Source organism: Myiozetetes cayanensis, unplaced genomic scaffold (genome assembly GCF_022539395.1).
Source record: "Myiozetetes cayanensis isolate MyiCay16 unplaced genomic scaffold, myiCay2020 scf5-8, whole genome shotgun sequence".
Lineage (NCBI taxonomy): Eukaryota > Metazoa > Chordata > Aves > Passeriformes > Tyrannidae > Myiozetetes > Myiozetetes cayanensis.
The window spans coordinates 8,889,528-8,908,226 of NW_026087742.1; the positions used below are offsets into that span (position 1 = coordinate 8,889,528).

Genomic DNA, 18,699 nt, shown 5'->3' on the forward strand with positions numbered 1-18,699 from the left:
ACTTCCTTGTGTTCATCTGGGAAAGTATTTTCCCAGCAAAATATCTAAAAGTGCTTTAAGATAACATTTTTATGCTGCTTCTGATTTATGAAATATATATTCCTAAGCTGAGGTCTGCCTCCTCCTTTTTATGTAACTGCCTTGCTTCTCCAGTAGAATCAACTTTTCATGAAAGCTAGGATATAATTGAGTTTTCTTTCGAGTCTTTAAAGCTTTTTAAAATTCATGAATTTTCTTATCATTTTGCAGCAAAGCAAACTATCCCCAAATCCTTCTTTAACTTTAGTGTTTAGTGCTAACACATTTTAAACGTTGCAGAAATAGAGTGGAATAAATTTTCACTTAGAAAGTATTTGACTGATGATGTATTTTGCTGTTTAGGAACAAGTTGGTGTCACTGTTAACTGTGTTTGGTTACCTGTCACAGAGCTGTCTAGATTGTCCATACTGGAGCCTGGAGTATGCTCTAGACCTCTTAGTGGCCTACTGATTTCTACAGTTTCTTCTTCAATATCATCCTCATCGTCATCCTCATCTGGAACATCTGTTTCCAAATCTGAAATAAGGTTTCCAGATACATATCCTAGGGGCGGAACGGGAGCCTGAGGAGGTTGTGTATTGCTTTGGATGTGCCTACACAAACAAACAGAACAGGAAAAGTTATCAGAACGGATGAGCCTTTGTACCCCACGGTCAACAAGATACAAGCCTTTCAACGGGTCCTGAAGTAGATTTACAAAATGAGCTTGTTAGGTTAAACTCAAGAAAAGACAGTTCAGTTATTCACCACAGCTTCTAATACCAGAGTACCTGCACACTTTCCAGTCTTAAATATACTTCTCCTCTAGGATGGGGAAGGTCAGGACTGTCCTTTTACAGATGAAGAGCGATGTACACAGAGGCTACATAAATCAGGTAGGAAACCCGTGGAAAAGCACAATTCTGAATCCCAGCCTAGCATACAAGCGTCTCACACGATATTCCACCTTGCAAATCACACACTGAACCAAACTTAAATTTCACTCCTTCTGCTTAAACAGACACAGTGCCCTGAAGCAGAAGTCACCCTAAAGAGGAGGAAATGGCCAGCAGGACAGGAGAAATTTTCAAGTCCAGTGAACACATTATCAGTGAGGCCTTTTCATTTTGCTTTATTCCAAGTAGTTTAATTGATTTAATTGCAGCAGTATTAGGGCATGCATGTGTGAAATTACTGTATGCAGCAGTCACAAATAAAAAAAAAAAGAAAACAAAGATAAAAAAACCCACCCACAGGATAGCTAAATGGCCCAAGGCAAGCATGGGATTTGCAGTCTCATTTGCCTGGTCTCTGAGAGGATACAGAGGAGAACAACACCATCAGCTTTCAAAGCAGCATTCCCCACAGCACAACAGGTACACCACAAGCTGTGCCAGGGGGCCCAGGCATGACTGGCCTTGGCCTAAGAGCATGAACCACATTTAAAATTGCTAACTTAGGCACGTAGGAATCCTTGGGTGACTGTATGTGAGGTGCCATGGCCTGATTTGAATAGGCAGGTCTCTGGATGGGACCCAGGTTGCTGCTGCTCTCTTGCTTGGACATCAGTATAACAGAAAAAAATTACAGCTGTCACATGTTTGGTTCTGAGCTCTACTATATTTTCAATGAAAACTTTATGCTGTAGTATTGCCTACACTCAATGAGTACAGTAATTTTCTTTATTCTTTCTCTCCCTCCCCCCCACCCTATAATGTAAATCTATCAGATATGAGAATGTCACAGTAAATCTTATGTACCACTGGAATCAATCTCCACCTCTCCGTAGGTTTTAACTTACAGCTTATTCTGAACCTTATTTGCAGAGCAAATGCTTCCTTTTTGATATACAGCCCCCTTCTGATTAGCAGTTCTTGAATACTTTTCTTCCTGGACACCAGGTTCTTAGCTATGCAGTGTTCAAAACACTGTGCTAAAGGGCATTACCATCTAACTAACCCTCAATAAACAGTGTGATTAGCTCCCAATCAAGCAAAATGCTTAAGTATATGCTTAATGTTAAGCTTGTGATAGAACAATTGAAGTCAATTTCTCATGTACTTGTAGTTAAGCATATACTTAAGTGATTTGCTGGATCAAGGCCATAATGATTATGTACTTTTCCAGTAATCTCTAATGCGCTCTTTCTTAAATTCCTAGTTGTCTGTTCTCTATATTTCTCTGTTGTTACTCCCACAGTAACCTATCTGACAGGTCTCATCTTTCTGCTTTGCCTTCCCCTGTCTCTACACTGGACAGGTTAACTTTGTAAAAAGAAAACTAAGAAATCTCCCTTCCCAGTTAAAACAATGGAGGACTTTCTACTGACTTTGAGCAGCATGATACATGTTCTGCCAAACAATATAAAAGCATTAAACAATTTCATTGCACAAAAATAACTTGTATTTCCAACCCTCAATATTTGCTGTAACACCTATAAGGTCTCACTATGAAAAAATGTTATCTCCTTGATCTTTTTTTTCCCCCTAGAGTTTCAGGCTCAATTACTGTGACCTTACCCAAGAGCAACATTAAAATCTGTATATTCCTGAGCACATTATGAAAGTTCCCAATCAATTTTCACTTCTCCAAAGAGGGAGCAAGACCTTTCTTGTCAGCTGCAAGAGGCTTTGCTAGAGTGTCCTACTCCATTATCGGCACCTGGACTGGAACCCCAGGTTTGTAGGGCATAGAAAGGGTAACAGCTGCAAAATGCAGCAGCGAGTGACTGTGCTGACAGGGTGTGCATCTGTGTGCTGGCTCAGAAGTCAGCCACCTTCCAAAGGCCAGGTCTAGCTGCTGCCTGGGATTTGGGGCTGTCCCACAGGCAGGCCGGGGTCCGTGCTTGGCAGCGAGACGCTGCAGCGGGACCAAAGTACCCTGTTGATTGAGTGCAGATTGCAGACAAGCCTCGAGGCCTCCGCGGTGTCCAGGGAAAACAGCTGGCTTTGATTTGGCACCGCCTGCCTACCTGCCTGCTCTATTTACAGGAGCTCAAGCTGAATAACTTTGTGGCTTTATTTACCAGCGAAGAAAGGCTGCTCCTCTGCTGGCACTGTGCCATTCCGTAACTAGCTCTGCTCCTCTCCTCTGAGATTCACGGGCTTTGTCTGGATAGAAAAGTTGTAAAAGGACAACTGCTGCTTAGGGAACATCCAGGAAGCAACTGACCTTCACCGTATCCCCAGCCTGGTGCACTTGACAAGTTCTTTTCTCAGTCCCTGAAGAGATTGCTTCTGTTTGTTTTGCAGGGGAAATGTTACTGTGGTATTTGCCTGCTCTTCCTTTAAATAGGCATAAAGCACTCTAAAACACTAGATCCATTTTGTAAATACTAACAACTTTCTTCCAGCTATTTCTGGGTTTTTCCTATGAATCAGAAATTCTCATGGTATTTCAAACTACAGTCAGAGATGCAAATGCTCCATTCTCGTGTGACAGCATGTAAAAGCTGCTCTAGCGCTATTTCAAGTAACTATCATTATTTTTAATGATTTTCAGGAGTTTAGAATCTCATTATTTTTGAAAATCCTAAAAAATTCATATCTTTTGCTAGCCTGAAAAGAGAGTACTCTTGACTGTATAAAAGCTGTCAGTAGGTGGGTGCTAACTACTTCGTTGAGCATATGTAAAATTTCAGAGGAATACTGTTTTTACATGTTTTTAGACAAGATTTAACTTATTACCAAGCATTACGATTTAAAAAGCACCCACTAATGTTTAAGGCCTTCACACTCTAGGCACAGTTTTACTATTTCTTCTTCCATTTTACTTCTTTGGAAATATTATTGAAATGTTGTTAAACGCAGTCAATATTTATGTCATAGAGGAATAAATTAATATTATCATTATGCTTGCATTTCCCAGATCACGAGTGCCCCCCCCCCCAAACATTTACCATGTCTGCTTTGCTATATCAAACTGGTAAGCCCTTGTTAATTCATCAAGGTGAGCCTGAAGCATTGGCTGCATCTCCTCTCGTGGGGAAGGCGTGAGGGTTGCAGTCGACTGTTGCCCAAAGGAGATGGCAGGTGATGAAGCTACTCCTCGGACAGGAGGTGTGGGAACACGATCATCATCTTCTTCAAGCTCATCCTCCATGCCCTGATGTAGGTAGGTCTGAACTGGCAAAGGCGGACACCAACCATCACTGTCGTATCTAAAATGAAAACCAAATGAACTTAGTGTATATCAAAACTCATCTCTGCCACACAGTCGAGGGTGTAAAGGGCATACAGGATTTCTGCTATAGCTGTAACCCTCACACCCAGTGGAAGTTTTTAACATTTAATGAAAACAGGGTCATAATTGCTTAAATTGTCCTTACCGAGTCAGTTTAATTTTTCCCACATCAGCTAAGCAGCTCGAACAAGAAGCGCAACAAAAAAATTACTGACCCGTTATTGCATTTGTTAATGGTGATTAGATAATGTTACACCACAATCAACAACAACAATGAACTAACTCGCTTCCAGGATCATTAATCTAGGAGAGTGCATGAAGATTGACCTAGACGTGAAAACAGCAGCATTCTTAAAAGGCAAAGCAAGCCTTACATAGTTGCACTTATGCACTTATTCCATCCTCCCCTTTGTCTATAAATTTACTCTTTGTTTCTATTTTGAAGCTACACTTTCCTCATAAATGCTGGTCTTCCCACACTGCAAATATGTATCTCCTATGATGTGTAATATATTCATGTCACAGCAGTGCTGACCCTAAGCATATGCTATGTCACAGCACCAGCTGATAAGGTACATCTGCCAGCACCCCACCTCCTAACCAATCTGTACTGGGACTCACCTAGACACTGCTGCATTTCTGAACACTTTCATCACATCTGCCCAAGGTAAGTTAAAAGATAAAACAACTACCAGTATTATTGAACACCAAATTCTTCTCTTTTCATATATAAGGGGTGTTCTCATAGGTGTTTGTGGTTCAATTTTTGCCTTATACCAAAGCTGTAAGGGGTGATGCTATATCTGATCAGGCCTAGAAACAGAAGCTTTATATTTTATTATCACTTTTTATGTAAGCTTCACCAGTAAGTCAATCCCTTTCAGTCTCTGTACTCATCGCAGGACCTTTCAATTCAGTGCTGTATTTCAGTATCATCTTGGGATCCTGTCACTTAGAGACACCAGCATCACTCAAGGAGTATAGACCTTAGTGGCTGTGGTCATTCCCTGTGCATTATCCCCCCAGAGTAATTCCCTAACCTGAACTCAACTTCAGTTGTGCACAGCTCTGCTGATGATCACACCACGCCAGTCTCAACTGTCTACTTCTCCCATCTTCAAAACACCCAGTCAGTCAGCAGTCCCTTGAGCAGCAGCACACATTTCTTCTTAACTCCCAGTGTATTCCAAAATAACTCAGAATAGATACTTTTTTTTTTTTTTTTTTTTTTTTTAAAGGCAACCAGACAACCAAAAGCTCTCACAGCTCCTTCACTGTCAAACCATCTCACACTCTAAAGGCCATTTCCCAAGCATCATCTACTAAGTCACTTTATCTTCTTTCCGCCTTCAAGGACTGCTGACAAGGTCCTTTTTTTCTGCAATGCAGGCAGGCAATGCATTGTGTTACACAGTTAATTTCTCAAACCAGTTTAAGAATACTCCTTTAAGGCTTCTGATTCAGAAGGAAGGAATTACCAATCTCTCCGAGAAAAATGAATTACTGCCAATTTTCTCAAGTGTGAAGCCAGGTTATAAAAATGCTGAGAACACTGAGATGAAGAAGTTTCAAAACCTGAATTATGAACAAACATTTACTTTAAGCAAAACCCACAGATTTCTAAAATTAACTAGACTATCTATTCCTTATTCAGATTCTATTTAAAAGCACATATTCTGGATAGCTAAAGCAACCTGACCTAACCATCCAAAAGTCTGTGGAAGACACATTTGGTAATTAACACTGATATTACTTTAAATTTGTATGTCAATATAACAATATATAGATACACAAAGACACGTACGTGTACAGAGGTGAAAACAAAGGCTGGATCTTAACCCTTGGCATTTAGGAGCTTTTCAGTGATTGATCATTACCATTTTCATAATACAGAGACTTAAGAAAATGTTACATGATACATATTCATCCTTAGCAGACAATTAAGATATGGCCAGCTGTAATTTCTCTTTCCTAACAATACTCACTCATGACATTTGCACCCCAGGCTGAAGGGACCATCCTAACTCACGCTGCTAAAAATGTACAGTGCAACAGCTCTCTCACTCACTTTTGCTCTCTCAACCTCATGCGTTGGTATAATGTCTTCTTTAAAAGGGACAGGGCAAAAAGATACTCCCTAGTGACTTCCCAATGATGAATAAATGAGCTTTGGAAGTGCTCGCCTTTTGACCCGACTTGCTTCAAATCCCCAAATGTTCAGCTTGATAGTAAAAAGATTTCTCACTAAAAAGACTTCTTAGTGAAAAGATTCTGCACAAGTATCGTATCTTTATCCAAATTTTGTTTGAAATGGAAAGCAGCCTAAGCCTGAAGCTCAGGACACTGAGATTCAAGATTTCAGGTACAAGAACCCTTGCCTTCATACTGTAAGATGTCCAAAAAGCCACAGGTTCCAACCTGCATTTAGAGTAGGAAAAAAAAAAAAAGCCTGCAAGAAAAAGCTAGCAAACTTAAGAGACTACATAGTAACTATACCTCACATAAATGATTTGTATTGGTCATGCCCATGTTCTTTTTGGTTTTCTAAGTAAATCCAACGTGCTGAAAATGCAACTTTTTTCAAGTGCACTTATTAAAATCTAAGCACCTTAACTAGGTTAGAGATCTCTGACTGTAATTTCATTAATTGAGTCTCTATTAAGTGCTGGTTAACAAACATGACTCTCTCTGTTTCTAATAATTTTTATTCTATTCTCAGCACTTTCATCCTATAGTAATCTTTTGCTATTAAAAAACTTGATTAATTACACTGAGAGATTTTTTTTTTCCTTCAAGATAAAAAATAAAGGTGATGGATAATGGGCATTTCTACAACAACTGTGTTTCATTACACACACTGTTGTAATAAAGGATGCTTCCATCCCTAGACCTCACCAGAAAAGACTTTTTGATATGAAAGGTACTATTTTCTTAACATTTTCTAATGACAGAAAATAAGTATCAAATATATTGACATCCAGCAGCTAATATTCCCTTTTAAGGTGCAATCAATAGCAAGAAATAGTAATAGTCAAATAAAAATATTCAGGCTGCTTTTACTGGGGTTGGCTCAAGAACATGCATAGTATTAGTGAAAAATCAAAATAGATGATAATGACTAAATAATGAGCATTTCCTTACTGTCAAGTTTAGATAAAACCAAGTAAAAGCATCCACTCTGCATGTAATTAACTCTAACATTAAAACACATTGAACTTGTCACAGATAGAGTACATCAAAACAAATCAAGACAAACAAAACAGTTTAAAAAATGTGTTGTTGTTGGGGGGTTTTTTACCCACTGTGTCCACATTAAAGGCAACATAAAGGACCACGGTCCACGATTCATTCCATTTTAGCATGTTGAAAACCATGGAAACAAGATCAACCCCAGAATACAGAATGACCATTAGTATTGGATACATCCTGAGAAAGTATGGACATTGCAGATCCATTCTTCAACAAAGGTGGTTGCAAATTACAGCTCCAGACTGATACTGAAAGTCTAATCTTGAAATTTTTTGTGTGGTTGGTAAAATGCATATTACAAGGTCAAGGTACAACCACTGTTAATGAGGCACTGCAAAAACCAGAGGAGAGTAATTCAGAAGATAATCAGAAGAAAAACTAAGTCTGAATTGTTGTGAATGTGGAAGGCTGGTGATTACCTTATCCTTAAATAACCAATGTTGTCTTGGTGACCAACATCATTCCTTCCAGCTAAATTACAGATACTCTATGCAACTGAGGAGTCAAGCCCTGTGTCACAAAGGAATTTTTTATAAGGTATTTCCATTTACCTTTTATGCTATTTCACTGTTCTGAAAGACAATCCAAGTTTTTTGCCTTCTATAGCATAATTGTTTCAGTGAAATGGCTGCAAATGTATTCTAAGGATGTAAACTGATAAAGACAAGTATTATCTGGTAAAACCATTTTAAATTTATTTTAGTCTTTTATAACAGAATACAGAACACCATGAGTATATGCACTTCTTGCCTTGAGATTTAAACAACACTTACAATCAGTAAGGATATTAATTTTCCCTTATATTTGATTTGCAATTCTAACTCTAATAGAGTCTGAATGGGTCTTAATTTTAAAAAGAATTCCACGGACTAACACAGTTAGTTGTTACTCATTTTAAGAGTTGAAGAACTTGGTATAAACTCAAATAATATTTTCATTATAAAACTAGTAACGATCAATGCTTCATGCTTACAAAAGAAATAACACTTGAAATATTTTTGTTCAGTAAAACTATTACATTATTTTTTTAAAACATGTTTCATCCTTAGGAAATACTGGTTAATCCATATATTTAAACAGGCAGAAATTTGTCCCTGACAGAACAATTACTTTCAAAGGCTCCAACAGAACTGACCACAGTAAACTACTTTTCTGTATACTCTGATTTTCCTCCAGAGTTTGATAACCTGGTATGTCATGCAATTATACGTTATAAAAAGAATTCTGTAATTGTTGTCTGAGCAGAAAATGTCTCTTCCCCCTCCCTTAGCGCTTCTTGTGTGATTATGTGTCCTTGAGAATAAGTTTAAGCTATACAAAAATAAGTGGAAGGTTCTAGAAACTTAAGAGTTGTTTAAATGGCAACAAAAAGTCCATAATTAGCATGCCTTCCTCAACTGTGAAATTTCTTCTAAAAGCCGATGAGAACATTATTATCCGTTGGTTGATCTTCAAAAAATAATCCAATTTGGTGGTGTTTTTTTTTTTTTTTTTTTTGTTCTGTTGGCTCTAATATTTTTAAACATCAAAGCAGTGAAGAAATACAAGGAGCCAGATTATGTCATCCTTACTCACTCCGAGTCCCATCAGCTGCATGCAGTCCCAACAGAATTCAATTAAGCTACCTGTGAAGTGAGATACTTCTCAGCATGAGAAAGCAGTGAAGCCCTACGTGATGGCAAAGCAAGGTCACTTTTGTTTCCACCTTCAGTCACCCTCCAGAGAAGCTATTCAAACATTTCTCCTCCATAGCCTCAAATAAATCTATAGGATAAGGTGCTATTTTACTTTTCTTTTTTTTTTTTTTTTAAATGAAAGAGAATAATATTGTCACTTAGCAAAATTTAAAAAAATAATAACAAAAAGGCTCCATCTCTGCAAAACACAGATTTTTCTTCCAAAAAAAAAAAAAAATTACCCTGCTTCTTGCTGATCCACCCCATAGTGTTCCAGCTCTGTGCCTGGAAGTGGCTGCACAGGAGGGGGTGGGAGGGGAACACTGGCCCAGTTTGAACCATTACTTTTCTGGGGTTTGGCAGTATTTTTGGTTTTCTTCTTCTTCCCTCCTTTGCCACCTGCAAATCCAAAAAGAAAAATAAAATGTTAGAGATGTAATGTGGGGAAAAAAAGCTAGCTATTTACATTTCTTTGAAAGAATTCTGATTCCAGATGGCATGCCCCAAAAAAGAAGACGTATTTATATCTCAGCAGAATCAGCATCAACGTGCTAATGCTGTCACAAGGTTATAAGTAATAATAGAATGGAATGGAAAAATATTCTGAATATTTGCTGAAAATCACTTCTTTTTAAAACTATGTACATTTGCACCACAGTAGAGCACAAACAAGGAAAGACATGTCTTTCTGTATCAGAAATATATTTCCTGATATTATTCATATCTTCTTTACGACTTCTTGAATTCACTCCTAGATAAAAATATAATAAAACATAGCAAATTATTTCAAATGTCAGAATCCAGTGTGACTATAACACAGTTTTGCATAATCACTTCCCATGGAAAACACAGAGGTTAAGGACACCATCTAAAAAAATTGTCGTTAGACTCAATATCTTTCAGGCAGAATGGCAAGAGTAACTTGTCAAAACAAAAGAAACGTTGTGTTTTTTTAAAAGATCAGGAAGTCACGTGCCATTTCACAGGATTCAAGTATCTCGCACCACTATGAAGAAGAGGTTTTGTTTCTGATGTATAACTCCAGTGGATGAGGCTGGCAAAAATGAAGAGAGCAATTCATTCTGTGTAAGCCCTCTGCTCTTCTCTTATTGTCCTTGTATCCACTTCTCCAGTTGAGACACTTCCATTTGTGGGAAACTGATCCCATAGAGAAAGCTCTCATCCCACTTGCTTTGCTTCTTTTATTTTACAGAGACTTCTTTTTCGTGTTAGGAATTCATTCAGAGGAAGAATGGCACAACACTTTGAATCCCTCGACTGCTTGAAGAACCATCCATTTTTTGCTGTTTTGTTGTGGCTTTCAGACTCTTTGGACTGTTGGGGGGAGGAAGAGTTTGTCACATGCCTTTTCACTGGGGTACCCAGCTGGCCATCACTCATTCCTTTCCTGTTTGAGAGAGCACAGTCTAATCCATCCTACCCACTGACGTATCCTGTTGATTTATAAGGATCACTTAAAAAAAAAAAAAAAAGTAAAAATGAATCAATGAATCAAAAAAGCTGCAACTGACTCGTCAGGTGTGCACTGGCAGGCACCACCCTCTTTGCCATGGCTCTAGATCTAGGCACAGAGGAAAACAAGAGGAGGTGCAATTCTAGCAACAGAGACAACCACATGTCATGGGATTTTTTGTGAGACAGCCACTTTCTTCTGTTACCTCCAAATGTCAGCTGGATGAAAACAGAAAATAGAGAGGGAAGAAAAAGGTGATTCTGTGACTCTGAAATAGCCATCTCCTTTTACCTCCGGTTGTGCCTGCTAGAGACAGGCAACAAGTCCAGCAAGGTTTCTAATTGGCCTGACTGCACGTTGCAAACAAGACTTTCCTTTCTAGTGCTCAATTCCAGGTCAGAGCTCTTCCATCTTTTTCTTGGAGGGACATATAGTAAATTCCAGCCAAGACCCTGTCATTCACCATGTGCAAACTGAGTCGATATTCCCTCTGTTAGGAAGCAAGACTGGTTCTTCCCTCCTTTTGTAGCCTGGTAGAGAGAGAAGCTTTCTTGAAAAGGGAAGGAACATTTCGACCGCTGAAAAGAAACCCCAGTGATGGTGGAGATAAAGGAACAAACACGTGGACCTTCTGGAGGGAAAAATGAAGCTTTCAAAGCACAGGTAAGGCAAAAAGTGGATATAGAAACAGGGTCACAGAACAGTGTAAAGGAAGTAGGTTAACTAAAATTTGTGGGATGTGGGGAAAATTTTGAAAAGTCAGCAGAAGTAGAGCTAAGGCAGGAGGGGTTGCTTTAGGAGAAAGGCACATGCATAAGAGTGTGTGTGTTGCAGAAGGATTTGAACAAGGAATACTCAGAGAAGGAAAATGCAGAGAACAACTTCAGAGATTAGTTGAGGTGATGAGGAAGATTTTGGAAGTGTAGCATCTTGATAACGTTAGGAGACTAGTACAACAGAGGTTGGATATGTGGGGTGCTAATACGGAGTCACTCAGATTTGGGGGGGTTCAGAGCAAAAGGTTAAAGATAATGGAGTTATTAGAGAGAGTAAAGCAGAGATATAAGGAACAATTTAGATTAAGAAAAGAAAGACGGGAACTCCAAGGTCATTATTGGTAGGGAAAGCAGCCTACACTGTATAGCTGGGCAGGAGATTTCTCTTCTGTCCCCACAGGCAGAGTTACTCCACTGTCAGACTAGTGGAACAGACACCTAATACATAATGCCTGATGTGTGTTTGAAAACTGATGCACCAAAGCCTTGTTTCCCCATAGCAATGATGCTTGATGTTTCAATGTCTCCTCACACTGAAATTCAATTATATTGTTTAAATCTCTAGATGAATCAGGTCCTGGAAAAAGAATTTGCCAGTTGGGCTGATGATCATAGCACTGATATAATCTGGGAGCTGTGCGAAGCACAGCTACAAAATTTCCCTGCCTCATAGAGCAGTTGAGTTTTTCAGCTATTTTCCATTCCACAGTGGGATAGGATTTCTCATGATATTCATTTAAGAGAGACAGAAACTTAGTCAGAATAATAAGTAGTACTTAAAGTACTAACCAAGGAAGTGAGAGAACAAGTCCCTGCTCACCCTGATGGGGACTACTTAACCAAAGCTGGTCTCTGACTCCGGCGATGCTCTAATTATCAGACTATTTGAAGGTCTCCCCCAGTTTCTTGTGTATTACAGACACAATTATCCTGTATCAAAGGCATAATTACTGAGCAAGGGAGTGCAAAATGCTGACTCTGCAGTCCGATAATCTGACACTCCTCTGAGCATTGGGGCATCCAGGTGTGAGCTGCATTGGTCACAACAGGAATGCTCTGGCCATAGAAAGACTGAGCTGAAGTTTCCTCGTGTCCTCAGAAGACTTATTTTGAACTGATAAACATTAAGCAAAATATGTTTCACTTGAAATATTTGATCAAAATCCAGCTTTTGATTAAGTGGCATTTTCCAATGAAACTTCACATTTTCTGAGACAATTCTTAGGCATCCATAGCTGTCAACATATCTAAAGTGTGATACTGCCCTCTGATAACTGCCACGCATGTACCTCAGCACATCAATTTCTGCATTTGCATGCAGCCTGGGGAGCAAGCTGATTTCCTAAGCTACTTGCCAATCCATCTCACATACAAGGAACAAGAGCCTTTCTTGCAGCATTGTCTGAACCTCGCTCCCAGACACCTCTCCATCAATGCCATAAGCCTATTTTTCAGTCTCACTCAAATCAGCTCATACTCCCCCTTGAGAAACACGAGACTTGCAAACACATTTGGCTGTTTAAGTTATGGGCCAGTGATTATAGGCTTCTAATCTCAAGATTCAATTTGAATAGTTATTTAAATTGACGTAAAGAAGTAATTTCTAGGTTTGGTTTGTTAGTGTTACAATTGCTCCAGCCTGTAGTGGAAATTCAAAAGGCTACGGATATAGAATGAATATCAAGGTTAAGTCCCTTCAGCTCTCTCATATTTCAGTTAAGTGAATTCAGAGGTTTTCTTTTTAATTGCTGCCTTTTCAGTTTTTGTTTTTAAATAAAAAAAAAAGAAGACAGTTATACATAACATAAGCAACAAGTAAGCAAAATTAAAGAAATCAAGAAAAAGGTGTGTTTAAATATAATACACAACCACATGTACTACAATCATTTTCATCTGATGAAAATGCATCATGTTTCCAATAGAACATGCAGCACACACATAAAATTTACATCCTGTTTGTATGCAGGCTTGGTACAATTTGTTGAAACCCCAGTCATCGTTCAGGGCCCTACAACTATTTCTGATCTGCTTCGCTAGAAACAGCTTGTGGGAGTGGGGGATCTGTTAACCACTCAACAAAAATATTACTCTCCTCATGATGTTCCGTGTGGGGTGACCCATAAACTGAGGATGGATGCAGAAATACATTTGCTCCACGAACTGTGCTGTCAGGGAAAGGATGTGACAAGGCAAGGCTGGCAATTGCACCGACAAGCACCACCTGGGAGGAATCTCCAGTTACCTCCAAATAGGTTTTGCCAAAAACTTTTTTTTTTTTTTTTTTTTAAAGTAGAGGCCCATGTGACAGTGTTCTCTGATGTTCCAATGAAACTTCACATTTTCCAGTGTTTCCTAGCAGGCAGGCACTCTCATGGTAGTTCTCAACCTGTGCCTGGGAGGTCTTCCACCTCCACGGTGAGCCGCTCACCGACACCCCTCCGTCCCTCACTCCCCTGCCCACGGTGGTGGAACCAACCTGAGAGGCTGCCACTCCTTTCGGAGCTGTTGTGGGAGCTGGTGGTGCTGAAATCCTGTGACTGGTTGTGTGGCAATCTATTAGCCAGTCCCTCAGCCACCCGGTAGTCAGGGATGTAAAGCAAGGCTAAGGGTTAAACGGCAAAGGTCACAGTGGCATCGTGGGATTAGTCGACAGCACAAGCACATGCGACACATGCAGTTAGCAAGTCAACAGCAGATGTGGTGGGGTGGCAGTTTTAACTGACTTATTTTCAAAGGTACACCTACCCTAGCCTAGTGGAAGGCAGATGGCTTGGTGATTAGCACAGGACAAAGAGGAATAAAAGCACAGGACGATGTATTTTGTGATTGTATGACATTCAGCACGCATGCAAGGCATGTTAGCATTAGTTAAGGTAAATATGAACAGTGTCTCACATAACTAAAAAGAATTTTCTAATTCTAATGCACAGATGATACAGTACAAAGCCAAGGTCTGTGGAAAATAAGAGCTGTAATTACCATTGTTGCCTTTGCCTTGGTCTGGGAGAGAGTAACCAAATCCCATCAGGTCATTTTTTTGCTGAATTGAGCTTTTCCACTGAGGATCAGGTAAATCAACAGCCAACTCATGGATGCTGTTGGAATGCAGTATCTGGGTGGTGGCATATGGCGTGGCTTGCGTTATTTGGCTGGAACTGTTGTAACTAGTTTTCGTGGTGAAGTCGATGCTGCTGTAAATGGCTCCATCAGAAAGCATAGTAGCAGTTTTATCTCCTTGCCCTGGCACTGGTGGCAGCACATCTGTGGTGAACACAGGGGAATGAAACAAATCATTGATGCACAGGAAGCCTGAAAGTATCAAGGTTTAAGATGAGAAATAAATGTGTCATTTTGCACGTTTGCATTTCAGCTGAGACAGGTCCACGAGCCAACGAAGGGAAGATGATGTACAACCATCGCCAAGCTATCAGCATCTGTGACAGGCCTACCACTTGTCCTTCACGTCTCACTGCCTAAAACCATCTTTTTTTTTTTTTTTCCCCCTCCATACCTTCAGCTTGAAAGTGAAGTTTGGAATATTTCTCTCCTAAAGAATGTTTTCAATTGTTCACTCTGTGTCAGAACCAATGAAACTGTCTGGGTTTCAGGGAAATGATGAAAGGAGAGAATTTACAAATCACGGAGGGAACTTTCAGAGAAAATGTGTAGAAAAACTCTTGTATGGATGCCAAAGCTCTGAAAGTAATTTTTTAAGGGCATCACCTTGATTTCCTTGAAGTTTTGTGCATCAGCTTATCTAATTCTCTTTTTGACATTAGCTAGTACTTTTCTCCTTTTCCACAAAGAAAAACATGACAAGACCAAGTTGTTCCTGATATGTGAAAGAAAATCTGTTATTCTGAAGGGATTTAAGTGATCAGTCCCTCAAATGGCAAAGCAGTGTTGATAATGGAGAACAACTTGTTCAAATACTCCAGTACATTTACCTGAAAAACAGTACAACACATTTAACTAAAAATCTGTTGACTTTTTTACGTTTTTCGAATCATCACACAGTGCAGTTTATATATTTAATCAGATAGATTGGCAATCTCTCTCCTTACTAAACAGTGAAGTGACCTTTGCTGGTGGAATACTAGATCTAGAAACTGAGGCTACTGATGTGTGAAGAATCTAATGATGACTGGCATGATGTTCCAAGGAGAACCTCAGCTGAGCAGATAATCCTCTTCCTTCTCTCACTCAGAGGTCAATATATCAAATGGTACTATTTTTACAATTTGTTTAGACTCTGGAAAGTTGAATCAATTCTGGAATGTAATTGTTAAAAACAACATTTAAAAAGCATCATTTATATTCCATTTTCTTTCTACAGCCAGATGGCAGATATGGATTCCAACTGTTAGATCACACTTGAGATAATGCACACTCCTATAGTGAGGAGGTTCAGGTCCCATTCTAGGGATCACAGCCAATTTGTATACACCTTGAACCCCAGAAAGAAAAGATGATTCTTGCACCTACACAAGGGTTTAGGCTCAGTTTCAGACTCAGATGGGGGTTTTGTGAAAGCTCAAGGAGTACAGTTGTTCTCTCACTGTCTCAAAGACTTATCCAGCAATGAGCTGTGACAGCATTGTCTCCTCCCATTGTCTTGGTTTGTTTATATATTTTGTTGTGGTTTGTTTTGTTTTTTGTTTTGTTTTTTTTCCCCCTGGGATGAACATTTGGATCACAAACTATTTTCTATTACATTCATGTGTGCAACAATGAAGATTTTTATATGGACCCTAATAACATCTTCAGTCTCAGGGCAACAACATAATACTAACAATAAATACGGCAATAACGAGTGCTCAGCAGAGACACTGCTGAAACAGAGATTAAATTTGGGTCTATCAGCATGATCTGGTTTTGCAGACAACAGGGAAATGGACACAATCAAGTATTTAAAAGATCTTAATTGTATTAACTTATAACCGCAGATAAATTGTAAGTGAAAAAAAAATTACAATTAATGCAAACTACAGCTCATATTTCAAAATCAGGTTCATTACTATCTATCTGCACACAGGCAATGTGCTTTCTAGGGGTTGTACACAAACAGAAAAGCATCTACGTCCAAATACAGTATGAGATGTGAGAGACAAATGCAGTCCCATCTTTCTTTCATTTCATCCACAGTATGAAGATTTTTCCTTTCCACAATTGGTTTCGTCAAACTATAATGGCTTGAAGTTTAGTAAATAAATTCTGTTGTTGATGTATAAAGTGAAGCAAATCCAACTCAACCTGTCTGTGTTGGATTTGCAGACTCAGGGAAGTAAAAACTATCAAAATGCTCATCTCTCAAGTACTCAGACATACATCTGTCTTTTAGAGCACATTTCTGGCAACTGAAGAGGTATCATCTCTATTACAGTCATTTTAAAATGGAGAAGTATACATAGCACACACTTGAAAGGAAAGTTGCATAGCTCCCCACCAGCCAAGAACTTTCAGTCATTCCTACCAAAAAGCTGAGGTTCTCCAGACATTCTGGGAATTTTCAGTACCACCACGGATTAGTTTTTTGACTTCGATGAAATGTATGCATTAAGCACTTAAAGAGCTATTAAATTCCCATTTTACAAAGTGCCACAATCACCTAGTAAAAGTCAAGTGTGATTTTCCCACCAAGTTGTCACAGTGGAAAATCCCACACTGTACATTTCAGACCAAAGACGAACACACATTTCCCACTGGATGCTTTCCCCAAAACTCTCCAAAATCCAACTTGCTGTGTAATTCCTCAGATAAATGAAATAGCACTGAAGTACTTCTGGAGGGAGGCTCTTTGTTGCTGCCTCAGGAGATGCAGTGCCATTCTGTGACCTGTCACGACTCCAGCTCTAACCTGTGCTTGCCACTCACAGCCTTGCTCTCATGTGCCTGTCTGGGACACAACATGGATCTCACTCTTCAGGGCAATGTTAGAACTGTTTGCCTCAGCTTCTGACTTTCCAGTGATTGATTCATTGCCACCTTACTGTTTTTAAAATGCATACAGACCTTTTATATTATCATAGCTTTTTTACCAGCGAGAGTTCTATCTATAACGTTAATATTCCATCTGTACATGTTGAAAGACATCTGACTTTTTAGTCCACCTTTAATGCAGAAGCATCCAGTCTAGCTACTGAAACAGATAAGTGGTCCCAAACCAGCCAGAATAAAATTGTGAGCTCAACTGTAAAGATCACGGGTGGAATTAAGCTGCTGAATTTCAAAATGCAACTGTTTTATCTCTTGCACAAATTTGGACCTATGCCTCATCCACACTGAGGCCAAAAACTTTAAAACATGCTTCCAATTTCTGTCATGTAGAGCTAAATGTTAAAAGAAAATGGTAATTTTTCTGTATTATGTGAGCTTAAGAAAAGATGGAAAAGTACTGAAGGGTTTTATTTTCAAGACATTCACAACAAAGAACCTGGCAGATATTCAGTTGCCTTCTAAATATTATCAAAAGTTTTGCTTACTTTTAAATAGTTTTGTATGACAAGAGCTTTACAGCATTTTTATATGGAATATAAATCTGGTGTGTTTTGTTGTAATTTGAAGTCACAGTAGTCAAACCACAGGCAAGAGATTTTGCATGGGAATGTAGAACTGACATGAGGGATGATTTTCAGAAACAGGTTCTGGTACAGTTCAAAACTGAATTCTTTTCAAATTTATCAATTTGATGGGTTTATGGATTTTTTCTTTTTTTTTTACATTTTAATGCATTTTTGATACATAAAGTTGTCTTGATTTTTGTTAACCTATTCATGTCTTAACAATATTTATATGCTCATTTACATTAGGAAGTCTTGTTCTGAACACCACCATGCAGAACTAGCTCTGTTATCACAGAAACCAAGGGACTAACTGAGAGATCTGAATACTACCATGACTTTTAAAATTCCCATCGTCGAAATTCCCATTTGAGTAAAATGTTTGAAAGAAAACAACCCCTCTAAAGATTCACCATCATAATAATAAATCATCACCTCATCTCTTCAAAAGTCCTCCCTCAATTCAAAATCAAAGCAAACCACTCAAAAAATCTAAATAGTTCCCTTCTGTATATTTTTTCCTCCAAAGAGAAGGCAAATTGGTGAAGAGTGAAGACCTTTGAGCCCTTCTTCATGGATTGTGCTTGAGACTGAGAGCCGGCCCTCAGTAGGAAGAGGATGGGTAAGGTGACAGCAACAATGTTCTTCTGTTCTGCTGAAGGAACATCCTTCCTGTGTCCCCCAGGTTTTCCTCTGCCCTTATGGACATCTTTTATCCCTGGCTATATTGCCCTGCCCAGCAGATTGCTTATCTCCACACAAA

At 39.0% G+C, this 18,699-nt stretch overlaps 1 protein-coding gene across 15 annotated transcripts in view; it reads right to left on the reverse strand.

Moving 5' to 3' along the window:
* The window catches only part of ROBO2 (roundabout guidance receptor 2), a 1,049,785-nt gene that overhangs the window by 33,439 nt on the left and 997,647 nt on the right, over window positions 1-18,699 (reverse strand). For 12 of the 15 annotated variants that reach the window (XM_050333786.1, XM_050333782.1, XM_050333783.1 and 9 more), the window contains 5 exons: window positions 14,356-14,637; window positions 13,853-13,978; window positions 9,369-9,525; window positions 3,918-4,178; window positions 419-633 (listed from right to left, as the gene is read on the reverse strand). In XM_050333786.1, coding sequence (XP_050189743.1) covers window positions 419-633; window positions 3,918-4,178; window positions 9,369-9,525; window positions 13,853-13,978; window positions 14,356-14,637 — 1,041 coding nt within the window. The remainder of the gene's footprint in view (window positions 1-418; window positions 634-3,917; window positions 4,179-9,368; window positions 9,526-13,852; window positions 13,979-14,355; window positions 14,638-18,699) is intronic. The other 3 variants (XM_050333787.1, XM_050333780.1, XM_050333779.1) reach the window with 1 other exon arrangement.